The 26,951-nt window shown below is 42.9% G+C and overlaps 1 protein-coding gene across 1 annotated transcript in view; it reads left to right on the top strand.

Moving 5' to 3' along the window:
- Nucleotides 1-26,951, top strand: part of cep112 (centrosomal protein 112) — a 94,233-nt gene that overhangs the window by 21,269 nt on the left and 46,013 nt on the right. Inside the window, exons 9-18 of the mRNA XM_030790251.1 lie at nucleotides 1,635-1,734; nucleotides 4,064-4,182; nucleotides 4,718-4,861; nucleotides 8,348-8,502; nucleotides 8,885-9,014; nucleotides 9,216-9,308; nucleotides 9,538-9,597; nucleotides 10,476-10,555; nucleotides 20,966-21,101; nucleotides 23,850-23,957. Coding sequence (XP_030646111.1) covers nucleotides 1,635-1,734; nucleotides 4,064-4,182; nucleotides 4,718-4,861; nucleotides 8,348-8,502; nucleotides 8,885-9,014; nucleotides 9,216-9,308; nucleotides 9,538-9,597; nucleotides 10,476-10,555; nucleotides 20,966-21,101; nucleotides 23,850-23,957 — 1,125 coding nt within the window. The remainder of the gene's footprint in view (nucleotides 1-1,634; nucleotides 1,735-4,063; nucleotides 4,183-4,717; nucleotides 4,862-8,347; nucleotides 8,503-8,884; nucleotides 9,015-9,215; nucleotides 9,309-9,537; nucleotides 9,598-10,475; nucleotides 10,556-20,965; nucleotides 21,102-23,849; nucleotides 23,958-26,951) is intronic.

Below are 26,951 nucleotides of genomic sequence, written 5' to 3'. Positions count from 1 at the left end.
CGGATATCAAAGAACTTCTCACTCATCAAAGTTGGTGTGGGGGGGATGTCAATATTTGGCCAGGTGTCTTTTTTCCCCCTCTCTGATGGGTTTATAAATACAAGTCACACATACATGGACACACACACACACACACACACAGAGCGGGTCGGTCGGACGACAGGCCCCGTGCTTGCTTTCCTGAGATACAGCCAGCATAGTTCCCGCTGGGTGTTGATCTCTGTTGGGTCCTCCGTATGACACGGACCCCAGGCCACAACGCCACTGACCAGCCAGCTGGGACAATGGCCGCTCGCCTTTGAACTCCCCGGCGCGGCCCACGCAACATGTGGAGAGTCAACCCATCAAAAGAGCCTCAGCAGGGAAAACAAACAGCCCCCGCTGCTTAGCGACAAGAGAGCAAAGCGCATCAGATAAAACACATTTCTAAAATACCCCCCCCCCCCCCCATCCCAGCCCCCCCACCTCCTCTAGGGCCCAGGCATCTTATCGTTTAGATCCCAGTCACACTGGCTGTGCCAGTAGAGGCAAGGCCTAGCTGAGCTGCGGTTTATTTGGAGCTGGCTAAATAAGGCCTGCACTTGGCTCCCTCCTTCCTCTGCCATGGAGGATCTCTGAATTCCTACGCCTCATCAAAGACCTGCACTACATCTGCGGAACAATAACAGCAGGCCCTGCACCGTGTCTCACAATGGGCAGATTGTTGAGGACTTGCAGAACCGGTACTGCCGGGCCTGTTCACTGTGGAGACGTGCCAGCCCCAGAGGTCTCTGGGAGGTGAGATACTAGACTGCAAGTTGCTGTCATTCAGCTGTCCTCTGAGATCCATTTACAAGACTCATATAACCCTAATTCATTTATTTATAACCCGCAGAAAAAAAAAATAATGTACCAAAAGCCTGACTGACTGCTGTGAAAGGTTGGTTAGTACCACTGTTCCCAGTTTCTTTGTGGTTTGGATTGAATAGTGCCCTACTTGCTTTTAGTGTCATAATTTGTGTCCCATTTTCATGTAATTAAAAAAAAACTATATTTTATTGTTACAGATGTAAAAACACACCGGTGTCATTTTGGCGAATCTGTCTGCCCTTCCTCCTCTTTTCATGTATACCTTTAAACAAATTTGTCAAACTTGACCTTGATTCTATTCTTTACATGTCAGAGGTTCTAGACTCTGGTTCTGCTCAAGTTCCCCTTTAGTTTTCCTCTTTCACTGAAGAAAACGGCAGAGGTCAGAAGTGTTTACCTTGGGTTGCTTTGAGGTTACACCACTGTTACAGGTAATATGCTTACTGAGAAACCTTTAGTGGGATGAAAAGCCCAAAAAGCAGGATCTTTTCCCTTTCCTGTCTCTTAAATGTCAGCATCTGAGCTGTAAAGTCAGAGATACATAGGAAAGGGAAAAGGCAAGTTCTCCCGTGGTCATGCTCTCGAATAAGATTGCTATCCTTTGTAATCCTCAGTCGGAATTTGCCAGTCGGTGTCAGGGCTGCAAACCTCTACCCCAGGCCATTCCCACAGAATCACAGTTATGTGACTAAGATTAGCCGCAAGGTCTGGAACGTTAGCGCTGTCAGACACATGCACATGTTGTCATCAGTGCCTCCCTGGTATGTGTCACATCTCTCCTTCAGATTCTGGACCGAAAAAATGGAGAGATCGAAGAGCTGAAGAGCGTGTACCGGGCCAAACAGAAAGAAGCGGAGGAGACGGTATGTAAGCTGGAGAGAAAAGGTGAGAGGACACCACAAGCGCTGGTTTACACACTCGCTCAGAGCCACTCCATCAAGCGCTAGGCCACTCTGGTCTTCTCCAATGCTCTCCAGCTGTGTCTGACTGAAAGAGCTCTTTAAGAGGCCTTAAAACAGCCCCCCCCCCACACACACACTTGTCCTAAACAAGACCTGCACGTCATAAACAAGGACTACTTTATTACAGAGTGGACCGCAGGCGCTCTTCTTAAAGCTTTCCTTTGAAAGATGGGATGGGAACTGTGATCTGATGGATTATGCATGGCCTCCTTTCTTGGTCCATCCATTTATACGAGTTTTCAAAGAAAGCAAATTGAAGCTGTATTTTCTATAGTCTATAGAGTAGTATTATATTAGCAGTATAATGCGTCATTCCATTATGCTGCTAATACAATATAATCCAATATAAAAATATGCATTGAAATTGCTTGATGTACTGCTATTAAGGATACAAAGTGCCAATGTCCTTCTGTTTTTCCTTCATACAAATATAGACACAGATTTGAGAGATATTTTACCTATGGCATAAAACTGTTCATTTCAGGATCACATTTTTTGTCTCAGTATCTCCATGACTATTGAATTTCTGTGTCATAGGAATTGTAAGAAATAAAGGATAAGCATGTTTTCTGTAGGGCGGCAAGGTCGCGCAGTGGGTCGCTTGTCCTTTACAAAGTGAAATTCATGCACCCTAACGGACCAGCGGCTTCATTCAAATGGTGCACATTTGAGGATATCTGCTGGGTGCCTGCCATCCATGTGCTTTGTGCTATCCCAGCCCCAGACATTTACCAGGAGGGGATGTCAGTATTCCCTGAATAAGAGGTCATGTAAAGATATTGCAGTTTTCATCGCATGTAATTTTCCAGTACATGATTTGCTACGTTGCACATGATTTTCAATAAAGTTATCTGAGTTATTGATATTTTTTTTTATTGAGTATCTTATTCTTTTCTAAACATGGGATATAAAATTCATCCACTTCCCTGAATATAGCATCTGTCAGAGTTAATGCCTTTCTCTATAACGAGGCCCTGATAGTAAAGAGTATAGGTTGCATTAGTGACCTACATTAAAATGAGTCTACAGAAAACCTGTATTTCTTTATTCTAATCAATATTTCAGAGGCTGGGACACACATAAGTAGAGATAATAAGGGAAGACCCTGCTTCTTTGTTATCTACGTTTTTTTCCTAGAGGTAAAACAATGCCTTTACCTTTTGTGTATTTATCTACGAAGGGAATGTGGAAGGACACTGGCACTTTGTACACTAAATAACCATACATTAAGCTATTTCCGCATACATTTTCATGTTCCTACTAGCTACCCCACATACCATTTTGGTCCTATGAAAATGACCGAAATATGTTTTCATGCCTTGTTTTATTCTTAATGACTTCTTGTTCATTGGTGGTAGAGACCTCAAATATTTGGCACAAATTGAATAAACGATTGTATCTGAGGAAAAAAATATACCATATGGTATATTGATACCATTATGGGTGCAGGAAAAAAAGGGTTCATAATACCCTCAATATCACTCTCGTTTAGGAATTTTGCACTTTTTATCCCAAATCTAGGGCCTTATAGAAAATCAGTTGGCATGCACTACAAACTTTTGATGGTTCAGTCATACTGAGAACATGTTTGTCTTCCGTCCTGTAAAGTCTGATGAGGCTAGGAATAATACTTTTCAAGATATTAATGCCCAAACATGGAGAGTAAAAATTAAAAAATATCAAGAGCCAAAAAGATATAAAAACATTGGAACTGAATAAAAATATTTTACAGGCCTAAGTTTTGTGACCCAAACATTACATAGACAAACTTTGAACAAAATCTGAGACAGTGCTGCAACCACTTGCTTGGATTCTGTCTGATTTGACACGTAATGACCCTAATGTGTGTTTGTGGGAATGCCTCCCACTTCTTGTGGGTTTGTGCACATATAGTTTTTAAAGCATAAAGCAAGGTAATAAACTGAATACTCTGAGGTCTCTCTGTTTCATGATTTTTCACACATACATTGACAGAACATAGTAACTGACAAATTTGCTGTGTGGTTTACCAAGTCTTGCATGTTTTACCCTGCTTTCGTTGTGACATTTCTGTCATGTGAGATAAAAATGATGAACCCTACACTCACATCTCTGGGCTGTTTTGTTCACTAGCTGCTCTCCCTCAGTCTAGAACATTGTGAGGTTGCTGTCTGAGGTGAAGGCTGTGGTCTGAGGCCCCGTGTCAGTGGATTGAGGGATGCCCTGCGGCCAGTCCTGGTGCTGTTTGTTTGACTGGTCTTTCTTCCCCACAGTTCAAAGCCTGGTGCGGGAATCTCAGGTCATTCGAGAGAGCAAAGAGAAGCAGATCGCAGAGCTAAAGAAAATGTCGGATCAAAGTGCTGACTCTATGAAAAACGAATGGGAGAAGAAGGTAAAGAAAGGTTGAAAGGCTTCGATTTCCACAGGCCCAGCCCTCCAGCGGCGAGAGCCGGTGGAGGAAAGCTTTGAAACGTAGGTAGTCCAAGAGTTTAGAAAGGCCTAGAAATCCTTTGAGTTGGAAAATCCGTTTTTTTCTCTCTCTCTCTCTCTTTTTTTTTTTTAGTTTTAGGAGATGTGTGTGTATTTATTATTGTGGAAAACACATGTTATACGTTCTCTAGATTTTCCTCAGATGTTTCTTTGTTTGGAGGCAGTTGAAATATATTTTTGTTTCAGGCCCAGTAAATCATTCTCTGTGTAACTCCACACATCAAGAACAGTTATTCACATATAGCAAAGCTATGTTCTGTATGATCTGTGTCAGCGCACCCAAAGATGAAAGCCATCTTGTCGAGGAAGCGTCTTGTGAGATGTATGTCAGAACAGAGCAGGGAAATTGGTAGCTCTCTCTCATTGGTAATTAGGACAGTGAAGGTAGAGGGTTTGATTACCCTTGTGATGAGGACACTGCAACCCCTCCCTGTCAGTTACATGCTGCAGTAACCCAGATGGAGCAGGAGAAGTTTGAGCTGCAGAAAAAGCACACGGACAACATCCAGGAACTGCTGGAGGACACCAACCAACGTCTGGCTAAGATGGAGGCGGAGTACAGCGCCCAGACGCAGGCCACGGTGAGTGTAACCCAATATGTGTACATTCTGCCCAGCTACTGTCTGACCCATGCGACACTGGCTCAGAAGGGCTGTTTTTATATTAGCGCCATCTGAAAGAAAATATTCTTCTAAGTGGAGCCGCGGCGCTCTGTTTGCCTCTTTGTCTCATGTTTGTCTTGTCAAGTCCAAAGGCTTAGGCCTCCCTTCCTCTCCTCTCACCTTGTAAACGTCCCTCGGCCAGCGCGTGCGTGCTCCGAGCGTGCCCGAAACAAAGAGCGCGTTGTGGTCTTTGATTAGAGCCGACCTGGGACGAGGGGTGTGGGCCCGAGGGGTGCCGTAGAAACAGTGAAGCGCTGTGTTTGGGATGGGCAGGAGAGCTCAGTCCGTTCCAAAAGAACAAAGCAAAGTGGCCCCAATGTGACGCCTAATGAGTTTTGTGTGTTACAAATTAGCATTCACTAGCTGTCACAGGTAAGTGTACACGCAAAGGCGCCTGGCCATGGTCTGTCAGCAGGGCCGAATTTAAGAAGCTTCAAACGCATGCCGACCCAGCGGAGCAAGGCCCCTCTTTAATAATTAAACGCAGCACATTTCCAGGCAGGGCCACAGATGAAAGAGGCCTCTGTCGTTGGAAATTAGGTTCTCCCGTTGTGTTGGTTTAGGCTGACCTCCTCAACCCTCCTGTGCTTCCTTCTGCCCCCCCCCCCCCCCCCCAGCCCCCTTGCCTCTCTACATAGTCTCCAATTGTCAATAAGGCCAATATGTCAGCTGAGGTGAGGTAGTGTGTGCTGCAGCTCCTGTGTTTGATGTCTCAATGCTACATTCTTTGAAAGCATTTATCTCGCCTTCTTTCATCATTCCTCTGTATGACGTGCTTCGGCACTACAGTGGTTTAAAAAAGATTGCTCCTCCAAGCTGTGGGGTGAATACGAAAAAGCCAGCAGCCATAATACTGTCTCTCAAATAAGTCTCATCGCTTAGAGTGAGAAACCATTGGGACGCCAACCATTTACCTCTGAGCCCCCCCCCCCCCCCCCAAAAAAAAAAAAAAAGTTGGCTTCACCTTTGATTTGCCCTGGCTTCCCTCAGGAATCTTGGCTTTAGTGGAGTCCTTTCTGCGGTTGCCAGATCTTAATACATTTATCCCAGATGCCAGTATCAGGCTCTGACAAAGGTTGCTACGTGCAGAATGTTCTGACTAAAGTTTATTTCCTCAAGATTGAGATTGATGACTTAGGCTAAGCAATGTCATGTCATAAAATAGTTTGCATTTCAGTTGATAAAGCAACGGGGAGGAATAGACTTAGGCCAGTTGAAGTTATGATGAATTCATCCTTCATCAGGCTTCATTTAATAAACGACCAAATGAAACACACTATTCATTTAATCTAGTTAGATACCAGACATGGCACTTCTGTGGTTTTAGAGTTAAGAGTTCACCTTTTTAAGCAGAAATAAAGCAGTTTCTGTATTCACTTTGGTATTGTTTGGACATGAAGTTTATGTTTTATCATGTGTTGACTACAAAAGTATGTGCAGTATGGGAACTGATCTGGTTTGTTCAATTGAAAATATGAATAGCTAGCTCAACCACATTCTGTAGTGACTTCCCAGAACTGAACTCTCTCCTTAGAACTGAGCACAGGAAAGGTAAGGACAGAGATATTTCAGATGTCTGAAAATGGATCAACACATGAAAGTCCTTTGCATATACAGATTATATTAACACCTCTGCTTGTTCTCTCTGAAAACGCGACCTTCAAGTTTAACTGTGCTTTTTGTATTATGTAACATAACTGTATAAAGCTGGCAACACACAGTACTGGTTGACCCATATTGTACACCTCCCACAATGCTGTATCCCTCACTGGAGACGATACCAAATTAACACGATCATACAAACATTTCTTTTACACCAAAACTGTAGTTTCACTGCGCTGTCATATGTCTTACATTCTGTCACACAGGTGATTCCTCTTCGTGCATGCATGTGTGTGTGTCTGTGTGTGTGTGTGTGTGTGCGCGCGTAAAGGCACGTCTACTTTGCCAGTGCGTGCTCTTTCTCAGGTGCCTGTCTCTGAGCTGAGAGGCCGCCACAGATAGGGGTATCTACGTGACTTGTCACTTCTCTCTCAGGGCAATATGCCAAAGCCATGCTCAGTGTTGTCATTTGGGTTTTCCTCTCAGTGCACTAAAACATTGTGTAATTATTTCATGCCTCCAGTCTCAAACAGCGACAAGGATAATAGCTTAGACAGATATGTATTTAATGAATGATGTGAGCTATCAATAGATGACATATTGATTTGCACGACTGGATTAAAATCAGATATTTTAGAAATTACTGTAGATTTTAGGTCCTTTGTGTCATCAGAGGTCACTGGATTAATCTCTAGACAGTGTCATAACACAAACATCTAATTTTTCTCAGGTCCTGTGTTGGACTCTGCTCAAACAAAGGCTTATTTTTTCAATTCTCCGACACTGCTTTCCAAAAGAAAAAAAAAAAAGGAAAAGGAGGGAAAAAAAAAACAGCTTCTGTCATCGTCGGCCACTTTCATCAGCTGGGCTGCGTATCTTAAATCAAATGTCTGTCATCACATATATCAACCTACATTCCAGCTGCCATTGTGGGGGGACAGTGGCTTCCATTAAGGATGAGACTAGGGGCACGTGTTGTCTTTGCCGGCTCAGCAACAGCAAGTCCCGTTTCACTGCTATTCATTTGGTATCTGCTTTTAGTTAGCAGCTTTTGCTATCCTACATACCAGGGGAGAGAAGAAAAAAAAAAGAGAGAGATCTGTCTGCTTGTGTTTAGGGATGGTTTATTCTGCTTTTAGAACGAGGACAGTTAGAGGCCGTCTGAAAGGAGAGAAGCTTTACTGAGCTGCAGAGTCGGTTAGGATGACTTTTTCACATTAAACTTTTTAGCCTTTTCGTTTTTTTCGGATGCCGCTGCGTTCTGATCTGCTAAAGAACAAAGGGTTTACAGATCCGTCAGATGTGACGCGGTTAAAAGGCTGATCTCTGATCAGATCTCACCTCTGTGAAGCCTTTGAAGGAAGAAAGAGAAAGGGAGAGATGTTAGTGTGTCCAGTTAGAGTAGCAGAAGAATGCTGCTGAACTGCTCAATTCCTGGCCTCCATTCAAACTTTGTCACTGTTCGACTCTGTACTATCATATCTATTCAAGAATTTCCTTTTGAGTTTGTCTTAGTTTTGTTTACCTGGGAGGGTTACTTCAAACAATGTTTGTGTTGCCTACTGAGAGTCTGACAAACCTTACGGTTCTGCCGAGGTATGAGGATACTAAAGCAACCCAACCCAAAACCAAACATATATTGTTCAGCTTATGTTGCTGATATGCCCTTGTAGACCAGTTCAATTGCTGTCTGCTCCTATGTGTCTGTGAGTGGCTGACCTGTGTGTGAAGGGCGCTCAGATACTTTGTCAGTGAGAAGATGCAGTGTGGTAAGTCATGTTTGGTTTATTTCCAACATTTCAGGAGCAGACGGTGCGAGAATTGGAGGCCCGGGTGAAGCAGCTCTCCGTGGAGGTGGAAAATGGCAATCTTTTAAGGCAGAAGGTCACTCAGGAGAAAGCTGAACTGGAGATCCACATTGCAGCCATCAGTGCAGAGTTACAAGAGGCCAACCGCAGGTGAGGAGGAGGAGGAGAGAGAGGCTTGCTCTTATCTGGCAAGCCTATGCAGTACACTGCAAAAGCACAGATAATAGTATGGAGACTAATTGAATCTTAGGACAGAGGAGTTATTGAGTTATTTAGTGATGTGCCATAAATTACCTAAAAGAACATTCTCTGTTCACTGCAAACTTTGTTGTTAAAATCTCCTATCATATTTTTATTCTGTTTATAGTTAAAAGAAAATATGCAGTGTTGTTGTGCTGGTGTTTATCCTATTTTGGGCACACCCATTGAACCCACAGGAAAATCTTCTTAAATGTTTAGGAGTTTTTGTTGTTGTTGCTGTTGTTGTTGTGGTCTTTTAATATCTCAGCATGCATCAAATGACTATTTTCAGGAGTGTATCTCTCCTAAGAGAGAAGGAGCAGCTGAGTGAGCAGCATGAGGAGACAGTGCAGAAACTTCAGGCCAAACACGACGCAGACATGAGCCACTTCCAGCAAGAGCACGCCCTCTCTGCTGCTAAAGTAACCACAATACAATCAGAACCAGAGCAACAAGGCTCTTTAATTAACTGCATGTTTTATGAAAGCTTCATTTGAAATCCACCATAAAACTGATATAAGTTATACAGCAAACGAGCCATTAAAATTGTCGCAGGCAGATACCGCGCTGATATGAGCGCACAACAGACGTCCACGAAAGCCGTGTTGTGTTTTAATTGTCAGGCGTCTGAGGTGATTGAAGACTTGGAGAGGACAGTGGTGCAACTCAGACAGCAGTTACAGGACAGTGAACAAAGGAGACAGAGACAACTAAGGGTAAAAAAAAAAAAAAAACTTCATCAAAAGTTTATTATCATATTCTTAAGTAAAGCCTTCTGTAATAGAGAGCCCACTCTTAACATATTATTGGAATACAAATATGGACCTACTGCCTTTAAAAAGACAGACATCCAAATCTGGATGTACAATTATTAGGCCTGCATGTGTTTTTCAAAAACTGTATTTGATTTGTGTCGCTGGAACATGCTGCGATTTTGTTTTTCAGGACCAAGAGAGTAAAACGCAACAAGAGATGGCAGACCTTCGGAACAGCAGTGAGAAAAAGGTGAAATATGTTAAGTTCTTTGGATATATATATATATATATATATATGGACAGATATATAGAGATATAGATAGATGGATAGATATGTAGATATATAGATATACATTTGGTGTAGTTTTCCAGCAGTTCAAGATCTCTGTGCTGAACACAAATACACAAGTTTAACCCTAGAGTAAAAACAGCCCAGACCGTTAACGTTTGAGATAAAAACCCTTCCCTCTGCTCCCAATAACTCCTGTTCCCTTTGATGATTAAACACCTAGACAGTAAACCAATGCTCTGATTACTAGGCTGTGCCCCTGTAAAGCAGGGGTCCTTTCCAGGCGTAAGCAGGGAGAACCCAAATGATAGGGGAACAAAACCGGACAGCAGACCAGAGCACACTTGATTACCCCACTAACCTCAAAGTTTTAACAGGGGAACGTGAGCTGCCCCCTCTCAAAAAAACCTCCAGGTTCAAAGCGTCCGGGCTGTCATAAAAAAAAAAAAAGAAAAAAAAGCGGCTTTAATGAATTGGGCCAGCGCCATCAGGTGAAGACCGTAGTTTTAAGATCAGGCTGAAAACACCTGGTGCCGCCCAGCCGCCTCACCTTCAAACGGCCAATCTCGGTCATAAAGGCGGACGGCGGGCGGCTGTCAGGAGCACATCTGGAGCCTCCTCCGCGTCCACCTGCAGACAAAACCAGCCCCTGCACCATCAGTCAGAGCCTGGACCGACCTATGGCCCCTGGGAAGATAGAGAGGAGATAGAGTGAGGAGTCTGAGGGGCCCACAGTTTTGCCTGCAGCAGTAATAACACACACGTGTGTGGAGGGTTGCTCAGGCCAGGCCAGGCTGATAAGGTGTGATGAGTGACTCCTCTGGTACCGTGTCGTGCAGGTGCGCGCCCTGCAGAGCGAACTGGAGAAAGAGTGCACCGACGCCAAGAAGAAAATCGGCAAGATGGAGGAGTCGCTCAGGTGAGCTACGCTAGTCAGACCAAAAGCTCTCATCTCACGGCACGCACAATACGTATGCCACATTTTCCCATGGCATTAAAAAGCCTCATCCCGACGACGTCCTCATTATCCCTATGCAGCGGTATCATAAATGGAAAGTCATAAAAAAAAAAGGTTATGCCATGAAAAGGTGGTGACAAAACATTTTTTGCACTGAAATATTATGTAGGACCTCTCAAAGTCAGTGTATCTGACTTTTTACACTCAGTGCTGCTGAAAGTTGAACAAAGAGCAGAAACTAAAAATATTACATCTTAAACCTCAGAGCCAGAGGCATTAAATGTGTTATTAAGTCTCATATTGATGATAATCAGTGTTTATCCTTAATGTAGTTTGGTTGTAATTACAAAGCCTATGAAATGTACACCTCAGCTTTGACATTGCATGATGCATGTTAATACAACATGGTGAAGTGATGCCGTGGTCTCTCTCTCTCTCTCTCTCATATCCCTGTTATTGGAGAATCTCTTGGTGTTATGCATGCCCCTCAGATGTTGTGTTAGCTTGGGATGTTCCCCATGTTCCCGAAGCTCTTTCCTGACCACAGGAATGCTACAGGAGATGTGGAAGTCATTAGGAGCTGTTTAAAAAAGCTTGTCTTGTTTTTGGGTGAGTAGGTACGACCTACTCTGTGCTGAGGTCCTTTTTGTTTTTCCCACCTTTGTATTCCTGTGCCCCCTTTCAGGTCTATTAGCAGAAAGTAGAGAGGAGTTTCTCAAGAGTTGGTACATAGTAGCTGATGCCAGGTTTACCATGGTAACTGTTGGTGTTAGACAGTGTTTACTACCTTCTTCTTTCCAAAGTTTCTCACTCCACCTTGGACTGATAGTTTTGTTCCACCTGTGAGGTGATTGTCAATTGTTCGTTTGGCCCCTGGTTATGGTATATCGCGCTCAACCGGTATTGGCTGGCCAAGCTTATTCTCAAAATTATTCTTCATTTGTTAGCTTAGTTGTACATTTAGTCAATTGGCAGGAGTTAGTTGGCATCTGCTGCTCTTGCTCCTGCCGGACCGGTGTTGTAAAGATCTGTTTAAACTGATCTGTCTCACAATTATACACTGCTCCCTTACAGAAATCCTTCTAGACGCCTTATATGTCATAGAAGCCTTAGAGCCCACAGTCTAAGTAGGGCCTTTGGCACTTTTCATTCAGAGCTTCTACTTAAATAGTCTCTTAATTTAAACCCCATCCACTTACACTTTCTCTTAATCAAAAGCAAAGTAATGGAACAGGCCAAGCCCCTAGACATAGAGGGTTGGGCCTAAGTGAATTCCTCACAGTAATTAATAACACACATTACCACATTACCAGGTCTTATACAGATTAAGGAGCTCCTAATGAAAGTCGAATGAGTTCTGCACAATTAAATGGTAAGCTCACAGACTCCAAACAGCCTGAGCCACAAGCAGCCTCTGTGAATTTCCCCTGCTTTTCAAAACACAAATGCTACACACATTCATACACGGATACCTGCTTTATGTCTGTATGAATGGAAATCGTGTTGTTTTTAGTTTCTCTCTTTTTTTCCTTTTTTTTTTTTTGGCTCTGTTCTGTTTTACGGCGTTTGAATTTGTCAGCAGTGGCTGTGTTTGGGTAGGTTTCTCTGTTGTTGTCAAATGCCTTCCGTGTTACAATATCTGTCATGTTTCAGTCGCTTGGCTTAGAGACGGTAAATATTTAAATGTTATCCATTTTTAATTATCGGCTCTGCTACAAAAAAAAAAAAAAAAAAAAAAAAGCAACAGAGGCAGAACGTGATGTTTTAACTGAAAGACATCACATCTAGTTGTCATTTTCATGTAAATAATTTATAAACGTTACAGGATTCGCTTTTCATGTTTCATACACCAAAACATTTCCTTTCAACCCCCAAATTACAATACTCGCATGCCTAACTTGAAAGGGATAGCATACGGACGGGTGGATGAAATGCATCTTTTTATCTGACACTGTCACTGTCCTCCAGACACACAGCTAGAGGACGCGGCAGAAATCACAAACAGATTAGGATGAATAAATCAGCCATCATTACTAACGAGCTACATGACTGCCCATTTATGTTCAGAGGCAACAGCGTCGAGCTCCACTCTTAACGGTGAGCTAATTAAACAGTCACTCTGTTAACGAGCGGCCTGGCCTTAGTCTGCAACCTGCCCGCCGTTTGGCGGTGTGGTCTTTCACAAAGACAGCTTTTTTGGAACGAACCTTTCTGGTGACCGAAATGAACCGAATCGCCTCTGTTTAACGACTCATACATTCCTTTTTTATCATTTCTTGCAAAGAATTAAGAAATGGAGCAGATCTTTCCTATTTTCTGCCACAGAAATTTGAACTAAGAGGGTTATTTTTACATTTTTACATGTAGGAATATTATTTTTGAAACATGGAGTGTATAGTATGAGGTATGAGTATGAGGTAGCCTGATGTAAGACCCTTTTCCACAACCCAAGCAGTGTGAGCAATGTGATAACTTATACACTGGATCAGTCTGACCCTGCCAGTCATTCGCTGGACGAAGCAGTGAACGAATCTTTCAAGTGAACTGATTCAAGCAGCCGTAATGGGCAACGCTACTGCTCAGGTACCTCTGACCGGCTTTAAAGTCAGCTCTGGACTTCAAAGGCCAGCCTGAGCACACACATCAAGTGTGTTCTGCCTGATAGCAGAGATGTGAGGATGAGCTGAAAAATGTAAACGTGATGAAACTTCATAAATCCGATCTGCTCCCCGCATCAGAGCCTTGCATGTTTTCCAAATGTGTGTGTGTGTGTGTGTGTGTGTGTGTGTGTGGATGTGGATGAGGGACTGGAAGGTGCACAACTGTATGTGTCTGTGTATTTGTGATAATGTTTGTGTGTGTGAGAGGGAGAGGGGGAGAGAGAGTGCAAATGTGTGTGCATGTTCCAATGCCTGCCTTTGCTCTATGAATGACTGCACAGATTAGCATTGTACAGCTGGTCTACTACTGTTTGTTTGAGAGCATGATTGCCATTTTGCAGATGAAGGTGCAATGCACACCCACCCACCCCCCCCCCTTCCTTTTAAGCCCCACCAAAAAGGAAAATGTGTCCCTCTCCATGCAAATGAGCATTGGTGCGTTGATTTGACTTTGCCGTTACCATAGCAACACCATAAGAAGCACAAACCTTCGTAATCAGAAGGAAAAAAAGAGAAAAGTTATACTTTCATTTCTCCATGTCTCTGATCATCAGAGGAAATTAGCATACATACAGAATTATGTTATCAAGAGCAGTTGTACATTTTGAAAACAGCTCACAATGCCTGAACAAAAGCAGTGAATCAAGTGATGGCTATTAAAACAAGAAACGAAAATGAGAATGAACTCCTTCAACCTCTACGTCTTTCAACAATGAAACATGCTCTTTTTGGAGTGTGGTTATAGTTAAGTTCCCTCACTACCTACCCTCTCCAGCCCCCCTGTAACCGCTTCTCTAATCACATCCATGCTGGGCAAAAGATATTCTGCATTGTGTTTACTGAGGCCGCGATTCTCTATGTGAGCAAGTCTGAGATCCGTTTTCTACTGTACATGGACTCATTTGGATGTTTTTGTTCTATTGCTCTACAATAGCATATAGAATGGGATCTTTTTCAATCAAATATTTCTTTTCGATGTAATTTGGCCCTTAGTTATGGTATGATTTGGCATCAGTACTATGCTTATGGTATGTCTTTACACTATGGCTGTATGTGGATTTCAGTAGTAAACACATTGCCTAAAGTGAAGACAGTAAAATAAAAAATAAAACGTGGTTTTTTTTGTTTGTTTTTTTTTTTTTGTCTGTGCTGTATTCATCCTCTACATGTCTGCAGCTGTCTGCTGTAGAGCCTCTGTTTAGACTATGTGGATTGTTGGCCAGCGGAGCTCACACTGAAGTGGGGGAGGGAGACGGGTCGAGTCCACAGGGATTTAAAGGCCAACATCAAACAGTCTAATCACTCCAATCCTGTCGGATTGTCCCAGGATAAGAGCTCCAACCAGCCCAAAATGCTGAGCTTCATTTTAACCAGATTTTCTCACATTCCCTGGATGAACCGATGTTTGAGTTCATCTTTTCTTTTTTTTTCTTTTTTTTTCTTTTTTTTTTTTTTTGTCGTGCTTGTTTTTCTTCTTTTTTTTTTTTTTTTTTTAGTGTCTTGTTTTGTTTTTGAAATCCTCATTCTATTTGTTGTCATTAAGGTATTTTGAAGCAATAGAATGAATCTCATTATTGTATTCATGCTTTAGTCCTGATGGTCTTCAGAACTTGTCTCTATTGGTATCCACTGCCAATTTACCAACCACAATTAAAGTGGATTCTGGGGCTCATTACGGAATGTTCCAGTTAAAAGCAGGTTAGGCTGGAGTTGAAAGGTGCGTGCGTAGGACCTGCGGCTTTGTCTCACCCAGACACCCATCCACATGCAGCCAGAGAACAAAGGGGCTTCTCTTTTGATTTCTACACAGTGTGACCTTTTTGATGTGGAGAGATGGTAGGCCATGGAAATCAATAAGCTCATGTGTATTTGAAGCCACCTTATCTCCGTGCACATTCCTCTCCGGCGTCGACACGTACAGGTGGGGCTGATGGTGGGGGTTGCTCACAGTCGTGGAGGCTTTCTGATTGCTGCCTGGCTGGCAGGGGTACAATGAGCATAAGTGTCCTTCGTTAATGGTAGTTACCATCTTCCAGTGCTGTTGAGTCACACAGAGGAGCCCAGGAACTGATGAAGCCTTGTCTTGTGGTTAGTCGGAGGCCGCTTTATCTTTAGAATCACTGGCCTGTGTGCTCCAAGGAGCTGTTAGGAGTTCTTCGAGTTATTAGAGCTCACAACCCAAGAATGTGACCCTCCGGCTTGGGTATGAGAATACCCAGCAAATCATACTACTGTTTGTTGCCCCCTCTTCTATATTCCAGTTGACTGAGTTACGATGCACCCCCCAATATTCAATATCTTTATTTAAAGTTTTTAAAATTATATTTATGTTTGTTGTTTCAACTGCAGACTTACTCAGACCAGATAACAATCTTGTTTATTGGTAAAGTAAAAACGCAGCGTGCCCGCATCTGAGAGACTATTCATTTCTGCGTGATGTTGTTGGCTCAGCACTGATATATTAATGTACTTCCATTTTTCACCATGTGTTTTGAGTCCACCACAATAATGTGCTTTGGCTTCATTTTGACTGTATTGTTTGTAAATCATCTTCCATATTCATGTGTGTAGTTAATGCATGCCTGATGTGCCATACCATAACCATAAATTTCTAATGAATCCAAAGTGTGCTAAATGCACAGCAGAGAGGGGAGCGGCCTCCCCATCCATACGGAGGAGAAATATTCAGTCCGCGTTGCTGTGAGAGGTTCAGGAGGCGTGCCTTGCTGCATATCAATGGAAAAACAGCCAGCTGTTTCTTGCTATGCGCCTCTGAAAGAGCATCTGAAAGCATTTAAATCAAAAGCAGTCACAGTTTCCGCAGGGCATTATATGGATCCCATCAGCCCCTCCTGCACGCAAGCTCCCTCCACTTCTATAGGGGGGTGGGATGATGTAGCCCATCACCAACACATGGCATAAACTCTACACAGATACACTGCTGACTGTTGATGGCAGATGTAGTCATGTTAAATTCTGGGTCAAAGTCAATGTTAAACACTTACAAACTGTGTTTGTAAGACGTTTGGTTATTTATGTATTTTGTTCTTTGCTTTTTTTTTTTTTTTTTGTTCTCCAAAATCACGCTCTTACCGCATCTTCTAATGGTCGCTGGAAAACAAATTGCGGAGTGGCGCTCGAACAGCGTACGGTGTCACACGTGTTTTTTATAGCGACGGTAAATGACATTGATTTAGAGGGTCAGAGCTACACCGGTGGGCGGCCCTTGAGCGGAATCCTGTTCAAATGTACCAAGCATGGAGCTGACGGTGTCGGGGCCCCTCCTGAGTCAGCAGCCGCTCACCCCGGTGGTCTGCGCTCACATATCATCTGTCACAGCACATAGGACTCAGATATCAGAATATCCAACACTCCTGGACAAACACAATGTCAAAAGTCCGACAGGATGCACCCTGCCCGCCATCAACATTCATTTTGTTCAGGTTTTGTTCTTTTTCTGTCTGCCATGTTGGTATATATTCGTTAATTAGTAGTTTGGGGAAAGTGGGGGTAATGGAATACGAAAATCTGGAATGGGGAAAGTTGTATACTGGTAGTGAGTTTGGTTGAGGATTATTTTGGTCAACAGTGTGGTGATCTTAAAAATTTCCATGTCAAAATGTACATTCCACCACTGAGCTGAATATCAGGGACCTCATACGTTCCCTAGTTGATTTTTTATTTTTTTTTTAAAGCACTGAGGCATGTCAATATAAATATTTGTAAAGGACATAAAGGCACTTGGAAAAAAAAAACCTGTCATCAGCAGATTGAGCTAAGTGATTTGGTAATGGATAATTCCAATCATGTCAGACCGCAGGGTCTTCTCTTGGGCACTGGCCAGATTTGCGGCAGATCATGTTGTGCAAATTACAAACAAACGCTTGTATTTTCATCACAGGCAGCCTCCCCTCGCCCCTCTTGCTCTGCGCCTGCCGTTTATGGCTCCCTTTCTCTCTCCAAACCCTCACACAGAATATTTGACCATGAGCGGAGTGTTAAGTCTTCTGCTCTTAATGCTACGGCTGCTGTTATTTTTGAATGTTACGTATTTGCATGTCAGTCATGGAACTGGTGCAGCTTTAACTGCAGTGTTTCTATTTCTTTTTCTTTTTCCTTCTCTCTCTCTCTCTCTCTCTCTCTCTCTCTCTCTCCCTCCCGCCCTCTTGGGAAAGGGATAAAAAAAAACACAGCAGTCTTCTTTTGAGGGCGTTGAATATTTCAGCTTTGTGTTTTCTCTTGCGTTTTATGTGTTGCCTCCCTTTTTGGATCTTTGATCTGTTTCTGGATTCGTTATCATTCCGTTAAGATGAGCTCACAGACATCTCTGGCCTCTGCCTTTGGACTGGTGAGAAGAGAAGTAATTCACATGGAATCCATATGGTTCTAGGTATATGTGTGTGCGTCCGTGTGTGTGTGTGTGTGCATGTGTGTGTGTCTCAGCTCCACCTACAGCCAGCACATACATAAGGACAGGGAGAACGCTTCAGGCCTGAAATAAACCGCATAAGACCCGACTGCCATTCCTGGTAGAGTGTTTATGATGGTTTTTGATCATCATACCGGACATTGCGTCACTCAAACCTTGTTTGTGCCCCGTTCAACACCTGAGGGTTTTCTCTCAGTGTGAGAGTACAAGCTAAAAATGTCAAAAGCAGACATGGCTGCATGAGTCACCACTATACACACATCTTTTCCCATGCATTAGCCAGCATTAAGACAGAAGGTATTTGTTGTAGCTGTGTTGTTTTTGGTAGCTGCGCCGTAAACGTAATTAGCACTTTTTCAGACCAGTATTACCTTATGTACTCTGTCAGCCAAGATGATTGTATTCTCCGTGGGTTTGTCAAGCAACCTGATTTAATGTTGCTTTCTTTTTTTTTTTTATTTCGACTTTCTCGTGCGTGACGTGGATAGCGTCAGAAACAGAGTGGTATGGAAACGTGTAGGAGGTAGCGGACGGCTCTGACAGTGGAGAGCTGGGTGCAGCATCTCCAGTCCTTTTACAGCGCGAGGAGAATGGAGCTCCCCATCGAGGCGTCTGTGGTTTAGGAGGTTTGGAAAATGGACCCTCCTGTCTGGCCTGTGGCTAGGCGGAAGCTCTGTCACCCTCTCCTTAAATCCTCCTCTCTTCTCTTCCCCCAAAAAAGCCCTTTAAAGTGTGGGATAAGAAGGATTTCCTCTCCTTCTATGGCACATCTCTAATTTGAGCCTCCTCTCCTTCCCTTTTCTCTGACCAGAAACCCATTCAAAGCTAGCGGCTTCGGCGGAGCTGGCGCTCCCCTTTTCCTCCCTCGTTTTCTTTATTCGTCCTCTGCCATCTCTCATTCTGCCTTCTCATCTCATTCTCTGTGATTGATGGTGACAGAATGTCTGCTCCGCACTTGCCCCACACCCTGCGTCACCCTCAATGTTACATATATATATATATATATGTATGTATATATATATACACACACACACGCACACAAACACATAGATATACACTGACAACACTCCAGGAACATTCAGAGAAGAACCCAGGATACTCTCTGCACAGAGAGCACAGTCAGACACAAAGATCTCTCCTCTAAGGGGGGGGGAAAAAAAAAAAACTTCTGGAATTTGCTTTTAACGAAATGCATTAGATATGTCAATATGTAGCAAGAATATTTATATCCCTGTAGAGCAGATCCTCATATTTGCATCTAGAGTCTTTTCAAAACATGAAGTATTTGTTTTTACTCTAGTGTCTGAGGGGGCTCCTGAGAAAAGGGCTATTTGCCCCAAGCTTATATGTTAAACCGGAGCATAGTTAGAGAGAAACTTGCCTAAGAAAAAGTCTGATTTAAAAAAAAAAAAAAAAAAAAAAAGATTGAAGAAGAAGGTGTTTCCTGAGCAAAATAAGGTCTGAAATATACTCTAATATTCCTGTGCGCTCACACACATTCTGTACGTCTGTACAGCTGTACTGAGTGCAAAACTCAATCGGCTCTTCCTGTAGAACGTTGGGTCTGATCTCGGCACTCAGTCATGTACACAGAAACTCTGTCTGAGAGATTTGTGATGTCTCTCTTTACTGACAGATCCTCTCTCTCTCTCTCTCTGTCTCCCTCTCTCTCTCTCTTTCCCTCAATAAGCCAACGCGGCTCTTTTCCACTTGAAAGTTTTAAAAGTTTAGACAGTTATTTTTGTGACACTTTTTTTTTTTCTCTTTTATTTCTCTTTGAATCTTTTTTTCTTTTTTTTTTTTTGAGGGCGTAGCTCCATGTCAAAGATCCGGAGAAGGTCCTTTTGTGTCTGGCTTTGCCCTGAAGGCTTTCGTGTTGCGAGGCAGATTAATAATTACAGAGTACACAACATTGGAGGGAAAAACAATTTCTGGAACTTTGATGTCAAACATGAGAGAGACCAAAATTATACAGAAAAAAAAAGCAGTATAAGGAAAAAAGGTCCCAAAGTTCTTTTCCTTTTCTCTTTTCTGTCATTGACTGCATTTCCTGTTATTGTTATGGTTGCCTTTTGTGTGTATATAAAATAGACATGAATGGAAAAGTTCTTCAGTACGTAGGTAAATCTTCAGTAAGCCTTGTGTCAAAGAGAATATTTCTCTTTTTTTTTCCACCAAAGTTTTTATGTGTCTGTAATTTAGAAGACACATAATGAATTTTTGTTGTCACTCTAGTCATGTTTGTGTATTAGAATAAAAGGTTTCATGACAAATGGTACCCTTTTGAATTCCGTGCTGTTTGTCAGCGTAACCACAACTTGATTATGTATTGTGACAATGTAATACGAGTTAAATTAGAGAAGTCCCCGTCGCTCCCTTTCGCTATGCAGTTTAAAATAAAATCACTTTCCCCATTTTTCTGCCTCATAATTAATGACTTACCTCGCTCTCCAGCTTCAAAAACATTTTATTTTTTAATTTGAATGTTTGACTGCCATGTCTGTGTCGTTGTGTGGTTGAGCCGTTGGCTCAGAGTCTGGGCTATTTTGTTTGAATACTTGCTAAATGTTTTGTCTCCTGGGCCAAAGGAATAATCCTGTCAGTTCAGAGCAATTACCAGAGTAATTATACTTATTCAGAGGACAGAACTGGCTTTGCTGTGGCACAGCACATCTAGTTCACTCACTCACTCCCCCATTCACTCACTCTCACTCTCTCACACTCTCTCTCTCTTTTTCTTCCACACACACACTCACACACTTGCAGATCTGGCAAGCAACCCAACTTTTTCGAGCAGTGGGTCTTATCCTGAGGTGGGCATAGTCTTGTCTCTGACTGCCCCTTTGGCTCTGCTCTCTCCCTGCTGTAGTTAGACGTGGACTGGGCCTGTGTTTATATGGATGGCAGGTATATTTTAGATGTTTCAGAGACATGTTTGAAATGCAGAGAGGACTACTGAGGTCCACACGTAAAAGCACAACCAGTCAGGTGATAAAGATTGACAAGACACAGTAGTGATCCCACGCGTACCTTTCCGATTTTCACCGTGCACGCAAAGAAACTAGGAAATCCTTTGAGGGGTTTTCTTTTTTGCCGGGTAATGGGGAAACAATAGAAATGAGGTTTCGCTTGGATCTTCACAGAGGGTTTTTTGGGGCCTCAGTGAGTTAGCGCAGAAGCCTCCATTCTAGAGGGAGGAGACGGAATCCTCCGATAATACACACGTTCCCCATACTCTACCCAGGCTGAATATCCCTATCTGCTGTGTGGTGTGTTATACAGGGAGAGGGAGGAGCAGCTGGTTCGGCTGAGGGAAGCTCAGCGGCAGCAGGCCCAGCAGGCTGAGAGTGCTCTGGAGCTCTTTAAGAAGCAGGTGGAGCTCAGCTCTGAAAAAGCCTATGCTGACATGAAGCTGGAGGTGAGCCTGGACCCACACTCACTCAACACACTAGTACACACACACACACACACACACACACACACACAGAGGTCATAAAACTAATCAGCAGAACGTGTGCACTCTCACTTCTCCATCAGGTCAGACTGTGGTTGGCTGTGGACGGTATGTTGTTAATGAGAGCCATCCCATGATTCCGACACACTGACAGAGACAGTGCTGGAGTAACCAGTAATGAAAGTCGTAAATCAGTCTAAGTCTAGACTAGATTATTGTCTGGAGGAGAATTACACTCACTTCAGCTGTGCTGTTTGTCGTATAGAACTTTTAGCGTCTCCTCTCAAAATTGTAAGTAAATTGATTTTTTGGAGTTTTCAAATCAATAGTGTTTAGTTTGGTAAGGCGTGTTGGACATTATTTAAATGTTCCAGCATATTTCAAAAGCGTGTTTTGACTCATCAGCAAGACTGATGATTCTTATAACTGACTCCTCCTCATTATAGAGGCAACAGTTAGAAACAGACAGTGTGTGTGTGTGTGTGTGTGTGTGTGTGTGTGTTTTCTGATGGTAAGTACATTCATCGTTTCCACCACCTCCCTGGCGGACTAAACCCTTTTTAGTGCCTTTCATGAGGGCCTCCGTTCTTCTCTTCACCCCTCCGCCCCACCCTGTATGCCACCTCACAACCAAAGTCAGTCAGAAGAACACAAACAAGCTTTTGATCAAACTTAGACAATGTGGATGACTGCGGGCATCGTCAGCACATTACTGCAGTCGCGCAGTCAGAACGCACATCCTGCTTGCAGATGCTGGAGTAAAGCGGAGGGGCGCCATGAAGGCGAGCAGGGATTCCTTCCTCTGCTCTCTCTCTCTCTCTCTCTCTTTCTCCTCCTCCTCCTCCTCCTCCTCTTCTTCCGCCTCACAGATGTGCCCAACGTGTGCCTTCATCTCTCTAGTGCAGCATTTCACTGAGGGAGGAACTACAAACCAGACTTGGTGCCGTTGTTGAAGTAGACCATATTTAATGTAGGACACCCCCCCCCACCCTGCTTAAGTAAATTACTGTTCATGGAATGCATTTGAAAAATCCATTTGAGATTTAAGGACATTGTGGGTTTTGTCTGCTTTTGAATGAAAGTCTCACTTAACCCAGTTGTACCACGTTTGGAAATTTCATTTATCACTGCGCCTCTGCTCTGTGTCTTGTATGAGCTTTAAACGATGATGTCTTTTTGTTCTGGAATGGCTTCCAAAGTGACTGAGTAGCTGTAGGTATAGATAGCAGCGCTCTTTGTAGTCTGATAATCATAGCGACAGTCTGTGTGAAACGGAGGTCATTTCCGTCTGGATTTCTTTAAAAAGATTTTTGGAGCTGTCATAAATATTCTTATCTGACAACATTATGTCCAGAAAACAGACGATAAACTCTTTTCTCCTGACAGCACGGTTTAGCGTAACCGCAGAGAGCTGAAGCCGCCACATAGTTGAACTGGACCGGAGGCTAAAATGTCACCTTTCAAGTGGGAGGCTGCTGGTGTACCTTTCAAGCTGAACTTTCCACTTTTAAGCGAAAAACTCCAGTACTGAGAGAGAGCTTTTGATCATCCGTATTCCAGATGATCAGTGTTCTTTCCCTTGCTTAGAGTCTCTTATTTACCATTCGTACCCACTCTCTTCTGTGTGAAAGACTTTATCTACTGTGGGTAGGCCGACATTTCTTCTTCAACTACTGATGTCGGTGTGTCATGGTGTTACTATTGTGCGCGTGCATGCATGCGTGCACATGTGTGTGTGCACGTGCGTGTAAGAGATGCTTGCCAGCCTGTGGATCTTGACTGCTTTGTTGATGGCCATGCAGATGGCTGAGGGAGAGGATAAGAGCTCTCCTTATCTGCTTGCCCTTTGAAAATCTCCTGCTCATCTCCCACAGCTGGACACACTACTGCCCACATGCCCCCTCTCTCTCACAGTCTCTCTCTTTCACTTTCCCTGTCTGTTCCTCTCTCTCTCTCTCTCTCTCTCTCTCTCGCTCTCTCTCTGTATTACTGTACTAGACCCATCTCTCTTCTTCTTTTATATTTCTCTCACACTTTCTTTCTTACTTTCTTTTGCTGCTCTAATTCACTTCTCTCTTCAAGGCAACACTACAAGAGGCCTCTGCCCTAGTGAGTTTGTGTGTGTGTGTGTCTGTGTGTCTGTGTGTGTGTGAGCATGCGGGATTCTGCTGTGTCTAAATGGATTACACTGTTCCTCCATAGTGCTTCCAGAAGCAGTCCTGTGCTGAACATCTTCAGCTGGCGTGGCCCTGTGTGCAGAGAAGAAGATGCATTCTGTGGTCCTAAATCTTATTAAATGTTTTAACTTATAGAGCAGCCCTGGAGTTAATATGCGGTGACTATTCTTAAACAGCAGCCAGGAAACTGTGTATTTAGGGCACGCGTTGGGTGACATGTTCACATTTAGAGCCCAAACATGCTTTTTCGCTTGTTGCTCGACGCATTCTGCATCTCGGTCCTCCGTGAAACGCACGGCAAGATCATGAACTTTTTTTTTTCCCCCCAGTGCACTGAGGTGTAGAAGACACAGCACATTTAGTGACATCAGGTGCAACAAAGAGGGAAACTTAAGAGAAGTCTCACTTCAGCATGCCGTCGCTGCCGTCCTAATGAACTGACCACACGTCAGCTGCAACAGAGAGAAAGGCTGTGTTGCTGTCTCTGTCTCTGTCTCTGCCGTCCTAATTAACGAACTGTCCTGTTTTGTTTTAGATGGAGAAGGTGGAGGCTGATTTAGTCCATTCCAAATCGCTACGGGAAAAACAGTCCAAAGAGTTTACCTACCAGCTGGAGGAGCTCAAGCAGAGATATGAACAGCAGGTCAGTGTGTATAGTGAATTCTCCACTGTTAAATGAACTCTGTAACAGCATATACACACCAGTTCAGTGTGGAACAATAAAATGCTCTGAGAGCATTCAGATTCACTCTCAGATCTGCTCTGTGTGTGTGTGTGTGTGTGTGTGTGTGTGTGTGTGTCTGTCTGTCTGTGTGTGTGTGTGTGTGTGTTCTTTTCCCCCTACGCTTTCTACATTTCTGGAAGAGATCATTCTAAAAAAAAATAGCCTCTCAAATTTTCCTTTCTCTTAAATTTCAGAATCAGATACATACTAAATGTATAAAAATGAATGATTTATTTGGTTATTATTGGGAACGACACGGTTGATATCCTACAGATTCGATGCTTATCGAAGTCATAGGACATCAGTTTTAAAATCAAATGTAATTTCTGAGTTACATTCAATGTCTCCTTATCATATTTTTCCATCCATTTCTCTTGATTAAAAATCTGAACCATCCTCAGCCTGATCAAAATTCCATTGGCTGATATGAAATCACTGGTTTATAATGAAAGAATTTCAATTAACCTGCTGGGATGGCCATTATCGTAAAATAATCTGTTCCATAACAGTGGAAATTGCAGGCATCCCTCCCTTTATAATCTGTAGAATATCAGTAATATATCAGCGACATCGAATTTATCTTTTCTCCACTGACTCTCTCCAATCTTATTGCATTAGTGGCCAGTTAATTTCTGTGATATTCAGACATACTCAGAACATAATGGCTCAATAACCAAATAATCAAATTAGAAGATTCCCATTATTTTTGCTGGTGTAAAACTTTTGGAAGAAATACTATTTCCAACCGGTATTAAGTAAAAGAACATGAGCACATTGTTGTTTATATTAGGTGCTTTGCTACCATGACAGTCTAACAGTTCCACTCCATGAAATGGTAAACGATGTGAGGAAAAGGGAGATTTATTTCAAGTTCGAATATTCATACCACCAGTAATTATGAATTGATATAAAACAAGACAGTACAAGCTGGTACAAGATGGTAAAATTTCAAGGCCTGAAGGCATTTGCCTGGCATAAATTTGAATATTGATTATTGGCTGGAGTTTGGACTGGACCTGATGTGCGCTTCTAACGTGTGATTAACTTTCAAGTGCTTATAATAGTACAAATCTCCTCTGTCTATTAGTAGTCATTGCTAGGTACTTTAAACATTATTTTTCTGACTTCTGTTTTGTTTTGAAACCTTGAAATGGATAAAATAATAGATATATGAGGTAAAACAAAATGAAACACCAAGAGAGACCAAGAAATATCTTCGGACTGTTGTAAATTTAGCAAGTCCCAGCTGGTTCAGTTAAGATGGTCTTAGATACTTTCTTTGTCCTCACATTTTGATAGTAATTTAAGTTGCGTTAATATATTAGAGAATAAAATAAGATCCTGTCTTATGAACTCCAAATTCTTATGTGAGCATATTAATAATTCTTTAATTACATTTTAATTACCATTTGTCAGTCCTGTAATAAATGATGGCCAATTAACTACAGTACCATTCATTATTTATTTAACCAGTTGTTATTTCTTAGTGGTCTTGAAGGCTTGTAATTAAAAAAAAAAGAAAAGAAAAACGATCACTAATGTGTATTATATATTTGGACAATGAGAAAGTAATTAAAATTTGAACAGTAATAGTAGTATTTAATTGAACTGTTAAAGCTTTTTTTTGTACTTTATTCTTTTCTGATACTTTGTTGGATCTGCATAATACAGTAACTGTCTATCAGTAGAAGTGGTCATCACTTTGTCTAATAGGATCTTCTGAGCTAGAGGACATTAAGAGAAGATTGTTGTCTCAGTGTCTGAAGGTCAGGTTCAGCCATTCATGTGGGCACAAAGAGACATTTCCAAACTTCCCCCGGGGGTTGCCTCAATGGGACTTTAAAGAGGAGCGCACTATAGAAGTGCTGCTCCTCCATGACCCCCACGCCACTCAGACGTCACGCAAGGCCTGTGAAACTTGCTCCCTGACGCTGAGCTGACGTCGGAGGTCAGAGTAGAAATGATAGTGGAGTGGAAAGAAGGCGGTGTGAAACCACTACACTCCCACTATTTGTTCTACTGCCCTAATCAGAACCCAGCCACAAGACACGCACTCACTCACTTGCACACAAATTCTCCTGCACTATGAGAAGGAGAAAAGCGCCCCCCTCCCAAACACTCTTTTTTTGTTTTGTTTTGTTTTGTTTTTTTTTTCCACCACACTCCTGCTGAGAGCAGATGGGCGTCTCTCCTCTCCCAGACCATGGCTGTCCCCCAGGGAGTCCACCGTGCCTGGCCAGTGCGCCATTCCCTCAATGTTGTGGTCCTAGCAGGGAGCACTAATCACGTCCAGCGTGCTGACAGCAGCCTTTGAGCGCTGCCGCTTTAAGAGCCTGGCACCCAGCAACCCTTTCTCCTGTTGCCGTGACGTTACAATGAGGTAGCTGTGTGTTTCCATTCTCCTTCCTAAACCGCTATGCTCCCGCCGTCATATCGTCATACACTTTTAGGATGGATTTACACTCCCCGTCCAAAAACATTAAAAACGGAATCGTCACAAGTAAGCAATGCTTTCGTTGCCTGTCTGAGAGCGTCACCGTTACATGCAGTTGAATACACAGTAGCAAGGTGTTTCTCAGGTTTTTGTTTGTTTTTGGGTTTTTTTACTCCGAGTTACCTGATCATCAATGAGTCGGTCAAAGTCTTAAGCAGCCCTGAAACAGAGCTAAAGATGATGTGCATTACCTAAATGCCTGATTGGTGAACGTAATTATGAAAGAAGTAAAGCGTGAGCTGATTAGTTCTGATTCCACAGTGCCTGGGATCTCTCTCAGTGGGAAAGCAGTAGGGCTTTCGCATGAAGAAATTGATCCTATGGCTTTAAGGCTCAGGTCCAGGTTCCATCCTTTGCCATTCACTTATCACTTTTCGTATGCTTCTTCCAATGGCTTCTCAATATTAGCCCAGGAAAGT

The sequence above is a fragment of the Chanos chanos genome, chromosome 13 (genome assembly GCF_902362185.1).
Source record: "Chanos chanos chromosome 13, fChaCha1.1, whole genome shotgun sequence".
In the NCBI taxonomy this organism is placed as follows: domain Eukaryota; kingdom Metazoa; phylum Chordata; class Actinopteri; order Gonorynchiformes; family Chanidae; genus Chanos; species Chanos chanos.
This window is presented reverse-complemented; position numbering and strand designations above follow the sequence as displayed.